This window comes from Lipophrys pholis (genome assembly GCF_963383615.2).
Source record: "Lipophrys pholis genome assembly, chromosome: 12".
Classification (NCBI taxonomy): Eukaryota; Metazoa; Chordata; class Actinopteri; order Blenniiformes; family Blenniidae; genus Lipophrys; species Lipophrys pholis.
The window spans coordinates 29,718,946-29,728,655 of NC_137641.1; the positions used below are offsets into that span (position 1 = coordinate 29,718,946).

Consider the following 9,710-nt stretch of genomic DNA (forward strand, 5'->3'; position numbering starts at 1 on the left):
TCAGGTTCACCACGACGACTTAGTGGAACTAAAGTGTGTTTACAGACGGTCAAACGTCTGTAAACACACTTAGTGGAACTAAAGTGTGTTTTCCTCCGGCCTCAGCCCGACGCGTCGTTATCCTGCAGTCTTTCTCTTCAGCCGCCGATGCGCCACATAACGGAGCAGCTGTTGTTGTTGCTTAATGAGAAGAGTGGAGGAGTGAAGTACGACGTGCTCTTCATCACCGCCTGGAGGAAGAGTTTCATGCCAGAGCTCTCTAAGTACTGGAGCCCCCCCCCAACACCACCACCACCACTCTGATACGTCTTACGTCTGTTGGGGTTTATTTTTAGCTGCCCAGGTAAAATGGTGGGAATCTGTTTACCATGGAGATGTGAGAGAGAGAGAGAGAGAGAGAGAGAGAGAGAGAGAGAGAGAGAGAGCGAGAGAGAGAGAGGGAGAGAGAGAGAGAGATCCATGTTACTGATCAGTTGTGTGAGTCGTAATGAAGGAAATCCAGAGTTACGTGGAACCGGCCAATGAGACGAGCCGTTTACGGTCCAATAGATGAGTCTATGTATTCAGCAGTGTTTTCACTGCCACATTGTGTTTTTATTTATATATACTTATAGCCGTTAGCAGCGTATGAACGTTGAACCACCTCGTCATGACGGACGGTTCCTGCAGCCAATCAGCATCCGTACCAGTCAAACCATCACATGTATTTTCATAAAGGAAGTTGAAAATGGGTCAGAAGGAGCTCCGCGTTTGATTGATATATTTTTAAGAGTTGATTGACGGAGGATTCGAGGGAGACTGGAGAGGTGAGAATAGAAGGTGAGGCCTTCAGACTGAGCGTGTGCAGAGGAGAGGGCGTCCCTACCAGCTCCATGCGCCGGCGGCTGCTGTCCTGCTCCCTCAGGCTCAGCTCCTCCATCTCCAGCCTCATGTCCTGCAGACGCTGCTGGAAGTAACGGGCGTTCTCCCTCTCCCGGGCCTCAGCCTGGGCGCTCTGCTCCAGCTCCTCGCCCAGACGGACCACGCTGTCCCTCAAACGCAGCACCAGCACCTGCAACCACACCCAGACCCACAACAGGCCACACGGCGGTTAGAAGCCCAAATAACTATTATAAAGGGAAAAAAGAAGAAGAAGATAGAAAAAAAGGAGGAAAGGAAAAAGGAAAAGGGAGAAAGAAAAGAAAATAATTCAAAAAAGGAAGAGGGGAAGAGAAAAAGAAAAAAGGGGAAAAAAGAAAAATCCAATGGTACCTCGAATCTCTTGACTTGGCCTCTCTGGAACTCCAGTTTATTCTCCAGGTCACACACTCTCGCCTCCTGTTTACTGACGATGCTGCGCCCCACAGTGGAGGACTCCAGGAACTGCACCCTGGACACGCTCTGCTGGAGCTGCAAAGAGGAGCGAGTGAAAACCCATTTAGAAGAGCGAATTTATGGGCAGATATTGTATTTAGGGCAGCACCGGAAGCTCATAGTTACACTAAAACACACGAGTGGGAGGTTAAACGATCCAGAAATCCATTAGGAGCTCATCTCACCTCGCAGCTGCTTCATAAACCTCTGATTATCTAAGGCAGGTTACCTCCTCCTGCAGCGAGTGCCTCTGCTTCTTGGCCTCCTCCAGCTCGGCCTGCAGCTCTCGGATCTGCGAGATGTCGCTGGAGGACTGAGGAGGACACAAGGGGGCGACGGAGAGCCCGGTTTACAATGAGCTCCGTTAAGCCGTCAATGAGGCGTGAACAAGAAAGGCGAGGAGGAAGCGCTGGCACCTGTGCGATGAGCGCCTTGTGCTTCTTCATGAGCTCGTTCAGGTCGTCCTGGTCCTCCTCCAGCCTCTTCAGCAGGTCGGCCTTCTCGTGCTGCAGCAGCGCCAACTGCTCGTCCACCTGCAGCAACGTTCAGGAGGGTTAGAGGCATTAACTAAAGGCAATAATAATCCTTTTATAATAATAAAGATGACAGACAATAATAATGTTAATGGAGTGACCCAGCCGGTTCAGCCGTCTTTCTAAAAGATCCACTTCGTTCAACAAATCGTGAAGTGGCACATTTTAACATTTCAGCATTTCTGGATACAGACAGGACCTCACAGAAAGTTCACCAATTTCCAATAGTAGGTAGGTACAGTAGGTAGAGTAGGTAGGTAGAGTAGGTAGGTAGGTAGGTAGGTAGGTAGGTAGGTAGGTAGGTAGGTAGGTAGGTAGGTAGGTAGGTATAGAATGCAGGTAGGTACAGTAGGTAGGTAGGTTGGTAGGTAGGTACAGTAGGTACAGTAGGTAGGTAGGTAGGTACAGTAGGTACAGTAGGTAGGTAGGTAGGTAGGTAGGTTGGTAGGTAGGTACAGTAGGTAGGTAGGTAGGTAGGTAGGTAGGTAGGTAGGTAGGTAGGTTGGTAGGTACAGTAGTTAGAGTAGGTAGGTAGGTATAGAATGCAGGTAGGTACAGTAGGTAGGTACAGTAGGCTGGTAGGTAGGTAGGTTGGTAGGTAGGTACAGTAGGTAGGTACAGTAGGTAGGTAGGTAGGTAGGTAGGTAGGTAGGTAGGTAGGTAGGTATAGAAGGTAGGTAGGTACAGTAGGTAGGTAGGTATAGAAGGTAGGTAGGTACAGTAGGTAGGTACAGTAGGTATGGTACAGTCGGTAGGTATAGAAGGTAGGCAGGTACAGTAGGTCGGTACAGTAGGTCGGTACAGTCGGTAGGTATAGAAGGTAGGCAGGTAGATGGTTGATCAGATTGGTAGATAGGTCAATCAGTATTTAGGGAGGTTGGTACTTGGAAAGGTGAGCAGTTATAGAGATTTGTAGAACAGTAAGTGAGCAGGTTAGTATAAGTTAGTATTGTTACTGTACTTCAGGTCCAGAACAAAACACTAAGATGAAGTTTGAAGGCTTTCGTTAGTCTAGAACACGTTACTCTGACCGTCTTTATAAAAATACTCGTCATACTTTCTGAATACTCACCAAACTCTTCTGCTTGCAGATGTTTTCCAGTTCGATCTGGGAGTTCTCCAGCTCCTGGGACAGCGTGTTCTGGATGCTCTCGGCCTCCAGCCGAGTCGCCTCGCTCTCCTCCAGCTGACCAGAGACCACAGACCCGACACGTCAGACCGAGCGGAGGTAAACAATATTCCTAACAAATAGGTGGAGCAGGTGGAGGTGGCCACCGTACCTGGAAGTGCAGCCTCTCGATCTGCTCCTTGCTGCCGTTGGGCGCCGCGTGGCCCGAGCTGTCCAGGGTGGCGAGGAGCAGCTGGGCGTCGGCCAGCAGGGCGTGAGTCCTCTTCAGATCCCTCCTCAGCTTCTTCTCCACGTCAAAGTCTCTGTGGCCCACCTGCAGGACGCCACATCGCATTACTGCATTCTACAAAGTACTGCGTTAACAACGAAGAGCCAACGCTTCAACAAGAGGGAACACAAACATTGAGAAACACATAAAATCTCCTCTTTAGCATATTTACAAAGTACAGGGAGTCCTGCTCCCCACCAGAGGTTTAATCTCAACCAGGTTGGTTCTGGTAAAATTAAGTTTATATAAAAAAAATAAAAGATGGCAACATGGAACCAGGCGAACAGCCAGTGAGAACTCAGGATAATTATTTGATCAAATGAGCTGCTTGAACGACTTTAGCTTCGTGTGACTGAATCAAAACGCAAGAATTTCATTTCTACATTAAAAAGAATTGATTGTCTTTCTTTCTTGTATTACTGTTAGTATCACTGTTAGTATCACTGTTAGTATCACTGGATTTTATCTGAAGTTACAGCAAGAGGAAGAGTCACTATAATATGACAATGATATATATATATATATATATATATATATATATATATATATATATATATATATATATATATATAAAATAAATAAATCATAGCTTATGAAAATAGTCAGACAAAATAGAGAATTTATATTTAAGTATACTCACACGTACTAAAAAATACACACACACAATTTATGTACATACTTCCTATATCTAATTACCATGCCAGTAAAGGATTAAAAAGAAGTAAAACTTATCAAATTGTACCACTTCTCCAATATTCAATAGTTCTATTTTACAAATACCTTTCTGTATTAAAATATTGTTTCCTATATGTACATATATACAGTAAGAATATTTTCTAATATAGAAGACATTATGCATTATATATATATATATATACATACACACACACACTGTACATACACATATATACACACATATATGCATTTTCTAACAAACTTCTCCCTTTTTCACAGCATTGTACATCATAGTGCTAAAATAATACAATTTATGTTTCATGTTACGTCACGTTTCCTCGACCTGATTCATTATTTTCCAGTCGTGTTGCCATGTTTGTTTCTTTCTACTTTTCCCCCCTGCCATCTTTCACTCTGTCAACATATAAATTTAGTATTCTAATGGCGCTGGTTTCATTGAACTCTTTAGGTTGAGGGCTGTTATATAAAGTGCTCCAAAAATAAAATAAAAATAAAACTGATATTCATCAGCCTTCAGGGATTTTAAAGACTTGAACCGGAGCCGGTTGCCAGCTTGGCCACTTATCAGGAGCCCAATTACACCCCGACAGCGACAGAGTGTTAAATTCGCCGCCGCCCCCCGCGCTTTATGTGCTTTTCCTAATGCGGCGATGGCCTATCCATCATCTCCAGAACATTAATCCTCCATGATGGTGAACTACGACGAGGTTTGGGCGATTAGCGGCCCACGAGCCAACTGTGCTCCACCCACTGGAGGCTTCCTGTCCTCTCACTTTGGATTCCGCTTTCAAGTACCTACTCCCGTACTTGGACATTAAGAAACAGCCTAAAAGTTTCACTGAGTGCCTGCAGGAGCTTCTTCTTTACAATTTTCATTTTGGCGGGAAAACACAGTCTGGGGGAGACTGAAGATTCTCCGAGGTAACTAACCATCAGTCTGATTAATCAACGCTCATATGATTTCCTCTACCACGATAACTTTGTTTGATTATGTTCCAAAGCATCAGAAACGTGGCGTTTTACCGCATTCAAGATCGTTGGCCGTGAACTTACAGAGAGAAAGAGCGACTTCCTGTTTATGTTTCTCTGTACCTGGTCACAGAGCGTCGCGATCAGTCCCTCCAAGTCGTGCTTCTCATGAATCACCATCTGCTTCTCCTCGTACTCCTGCTCCAACTGCATCTCCAGCTGCCTCAGCTGCACACACACACACACACACACACACACACACACACACACACACACACACACACACACACACACACACACACACACACACACACACACACAGACGAGGAGATGATGAACGGCCCCGGGAAAATCTCTCCTGCAGCAACAGTCATCAGCATAGAAAAAACCCCCATCATCACCAGCATCACCATCATCACCATCATCATCACCATCATCATCATCATCATCATCACCATCATCATCATCATCACGATAGTTATCTCTGGAAGAGGATCGTTGAAATAAACAAACCCCGGCTGAACAAATCTTTTGACTTTCAGTGATTTCAAATGTTCAGCCTGAAGGGAGAAACCTTGTCAGACCTTGTAGCCGTTGAACAAAGATAAAAACTTAACGAGAAAATGATCACAGATACTTTAGTCTGACCGGCTGAAAAGGTTTTTGTTTGTTTGTTTGTTTGTTTTCAGAATAATAAGGCTGAAACAGCTATACCCACTAGAAAGGTTTAAAGGAAAACAGACAAAACAGCAAAAATCGCTCTGCGGATAACAGCAGTCAAATTGCTAAAAAATGGTCAAACCAGTTCAAAAAGTTAAAAGAGAAACAGGTAAAAAAAAAAAACTGCTTAAATTTATGAAATGGCTAAAAAAAAAACTAGAAAAAGTTAAAACACAAACAGCTAAAATTTATAAAATATCTAACAACAGTAAAGTTGCTTTAAATAAAAATAGTTGAAATAAATAAAACCACTAGAAAAAGTTAAAGGGAATTACCAAAACAGCTAAAATGGCTGAACAACAGTAGACTTGTTAAAAATGGCCAAAATAGATAAAACCACCAGATAAAATTAAGACACAAACATGTAAATCAGCTAAATAGAGGCTGAGAGAGACTGTGTGTGTGGGAGGGAGGGAGGGAGGGAGGGAGGGAGGGAGGGAGGGAGGGAGGGAGGGGTGGGGTTTGTTAAAGTGCTTTTCTCTGGATGAATGCTGAATAAATGTTTGAAAAAGAAAGAAGAGAGGAGAGCACCCGTCTCTGAGAGGACTTGTGCACGTCCTCCAACTCCTCGTCTTTGTCCTCCAGCTCCTTCTGATGGATCTGCTTCGTCCTCTCCAGCTCCATCTCGAACCTCATGTGGACCTGTCGGAGGAAGAACACGTCAGAGGCCCACAGTGGAAATGCTATTTCCTCATTTTAAAAGTATCTCAGTAAAAGATTAAGGGCTCAGTTTTCAACAAAGCCCATTTCAGGGAAGCATCGACTGTCTTCTGCCACTTTCATACTGAACATTCACTTCAGCACATTAAGAAACGAGTCCGATTCCAATTGAAAAACTAGAGGTTCAGCTCAAAAGCACCTGGAAGTGCAGATCTCACATGACAAAAGCCTGAAACCAGCAAAATGAGCCTAAATCCTGCCCAAGATAAACTGAAATAACCACCACACCATCCATAAAGTTACACCATACCGCCACCTGCTGGTTCTATCTACCTACACTGTTTCCCACCACGTTCCTCGTCCCTCATGACTGTTTCTCTCTCTCTCTCTCATCAGCAGCTTTTTCATCCCTGATGACTGTTTCCCTTCTTCTTCACTTGGGTTCAACAGGAGTTGGCATCCGTGAAGTAGGACTACCGCCACCTGCTGGTTCCAGCTAGAACATACCATTCCCGCCGCTCGAAAGAAAGAAAGAAAGAAAGAAAGACAGAAATTGTCCAGGCCCAAACCACCACACCACAGTCCAAAACAAGCCTAATATTCAGCCAAAGGTAGAATAAACACAAAACTATCCCATGACGACATAAAGACTTTACAAAACTCTTTGATCCGGATCAGAGTCCAGGGGAACGTCGGTCCAAAAACAAGAACTGATCTGGACACGTCATTATCATTCTGTTAGATCTACCAGAGGACATCAGCAGTAGCGTTTGGATTCGCAGGGGTACGTAGAGTCTTCCGACCACACTGACCTGCTCCTGCTGCTGGATTCTGGCGGTCAGCCTGGTCATCTCCTCCGACCGCTCTCCGGACTGACTCTCCAGCAGGCGCAGCTGCTTCTTCAGGTCGGGCAGCGACTCCGTGGCGAGGTCCACCGGCAGGCTGAGGTCGCGGATCTGAGCGCACAACTCGTCTTTCTGCTTCTGCAGACGGACCGCCTCCAACTGGCTCTCCTGCAAAGACACCCAGAACGGTTCACGGTTCGACTCCCGGGGGGTTAGAGCTGCTCTAATGAATTATAGAGGTTTATATGTGGATGGATGGATGGATGGATGGATGGATGGATGGATGGATGGATGGAGGTCTGAAGTAGATCGAAGATGCTTTTATTAACGGCTTCATCCGACTTGAAATCTACTAAATTACGACTCAAATTAACCAAAATTTCTTCATGCAAATACTTTGATATTTAGCAGGCGGTGATCAGCTGTACTGAGGGGAACATTTTTTTTTTCTTCTTCACTCCTTCCTTGCAAACGTAAGTTAAGCTCTCTGGCCGTGTCGCTGCCTCGTCTTGTTCAGTGGATAAATGAGCGTTGGCGTCGCCGGGCGAGCTGTCGGGCGAGCGGTCGGGCGAGCTGTCGGGCGAACGATTCAGCCTCAGTCGTGTGTCAAACATGTTGTTGACTCTGCACATTTTTTTCCCCATAATGCACCTGCCTCTGGTTCATCAGCCTGCGGGGCAATTTGCTCCGTCGGACTCAGCGTTTGCCGGCGGCTCATTAATCAAAAGTGACGATTTTAACTTCCATGATAAATGTGTTTTACCCTGCAGAAGACAGTTTTAGCCTCCAGAGGGTTTTTAGACTCTGTCCACACGAGCCAAAACTGTCTTTTTTTCTCCCCGTTGTTCTGAAAATGTTCCATCACTGTCCACGTGACACCGTGAAAACTACTCAAAAAGATGTAGTACATATCCCAGGCCTATAGGTGGCACTGCAACTCTGCCAGGATCACACCAAAGATAGAGAAGAAGAAGAACACGGAGCACAGTAAACAGAGATATTGAAGCGACGAGCATCAGTCGCCTTAAATTCTACTCAGACTACTTTACAGTTTTTATTTACGGCAATAAGGTACTACTTCTCAAGCAAACAGGAATTTAGGAAAATAGTAATTGTTTGACATCTTACTTTATTTAATCTAATGACAGCAGCTTTGGCTAAGAGAGCAGGACAGACTGTTATTTCCAACACTGCTGATAAAACTGAGCGACAAGAGTCCCTTCTAGAGTTTATATCATATTAACGCCTCGTTTGTTCCAAACATGCGGCCGGACCTGCAGGGTGTTCCTCAGGGTGTAGAGTTCGAATCCCAGAGCCGTGTTCTCCTGCAGGGCTTTGTCCTTCTGCTCCCGTTCGTTATCCGCCTCCTCCAGAGCCTGAGTCAGCTCGCTGTCAAACCTGAACACAGAGACACACGCTCCAGTCGCAAAGTACAAGTTCAGTACAGTAGTGCATCAAGCTGGCTTCTAACGGGTCGTCAATAAAGTAGAATACCACCTATTCTATTCTATTCTATTCTATTCTATTCTATTCTATTCTATTATGCAAAATCAGGTTGATGTTTGTAAAGTAAATGACAATATTGGTATGAATGTGCATTCAGACCATATATATGGTGGAAATGTTAAACAGGAAGTGGTAGTGGGTAGTGGTAACAGGAAGTTGAAAGAAGAAGTGGGGAAAAAGAAGTCAATCAATAACAGGAAGTGGTAAACTGGAAATGGAAGCAGGAAGTGGTAAAACACAAACCTCCTCTGCTTGCGCTCCAGTTCATGCATGCGGCTCTGCAGGTTGTCGGTGAGGACTCGGGCGTCCTGAAGGTCAGAGGTCACACGGCGGCAGTGACGCTTCAGCTCCGTCGTGCTTCTCCTGGACTGCTCCAGCTGGGCCTGCTGTGAGGACACCTGCACACACACACACACACACACACACACACACACACACACACACACACACGCACGCACACACACACACACACACACACAGCTTCATCAGTGTCAGACCTGCCAGCTCCCTGCGGAGCCTCCGTGGCGTCCCGCCTCACCTTGGCGTCGAGCTGCTGTCGCGTCTGTCGCTCCGCCTCCACCTTCTCCTCCGTCTGCTTCAGCCGCCGTCGCAGGAAGTCCACCTCGGTCTGGCAGCACTCCAGCTGCATGGCCAGCTCGCTCTCTGTGGGGCCGGCGGACGCCGTCAGGGCCGTTCCTCACACTCACTTTTCTCTCGCTCACTTTTTGTTCCAACTTCAGGATACAAACTTTTCTTTTTTTTTTTTTTTTTTTTATGTTCAAAGTGGCTCTTTTGTTTTTGCTCTTATTTTGACACATCCACATTTCATGGATCAGCCCATGTTAAAGCACGTTTAACTTGTGCTGCACGACAGGAAGTAAAGTTAATGTTGTCAGGTATGATTACAATCTACGATAATGTTTCTTTATTTCATTTCTTTCACCACGTGAACATCTGAAAAGGTTATTTTAAAGTTTTGGACTTTCATGCTTCGGACTTCTGTCCTGTGGTTTGTCTGCAATGTGTTGTGA

At 45.5% G+C, this 9,710-nt stretch overlaps 1 protein-coding gene across 1 annotated transcript in view; it reads right to left on the reverse strand.

The window, feature by feature from the left end:
• myo18b (myosin XVIIIB) overlaps positions 1-9,710 on the reverse strand; it is a 39,601-nt gene that overhangs the window by 9,493 nt on the left and 20,398 nt on the right. Inside the window, exons 27-38 of the mRNA XM_080476555.1 lie at positions 9,218-9,342; positions 8,923-9,077; positions 8,448-8,571; positions 7,141-7,341; positions 6,200-6,310; positions 5,072-5,176; positions 3,167-3,328; positions 2,959-3,072; positions 1,770-1,886; positions 1,583-1,666; positions 1,252-1,389; positions 866-1,051 (exon numbers count right to left, since the gene is read on the reverse strand). Coding sequence (XP_080332681.1) covers positions 866-1,051; positions 1,252-1,389; positions 1,583-1,666; positions 1,770-1,886; positions 2,959-3,072; positions 3,167-3,328; positions 5,072-5,176; positions 6,200-6,310; positions 7,141-7,341; positions 8,448-8,571; positions 8,923-9,077; positions 9,218-9,342 — 1,622 coding nt within the window. The remainder of the gene's footprint in view (positions 1-865; positions 1,052-1,251; positions 1,390-1,582; positions 1,667-1,769; positions 1,887-2,958; positions 3,073-3,166; positions 3,329-5,071; positions 5,177-6,199; positions 6,311-7,140; positions 7,342-8,447; positions 8,572-8,922; positions 9,078-9,217; positions 9,343-9,710) is intronic.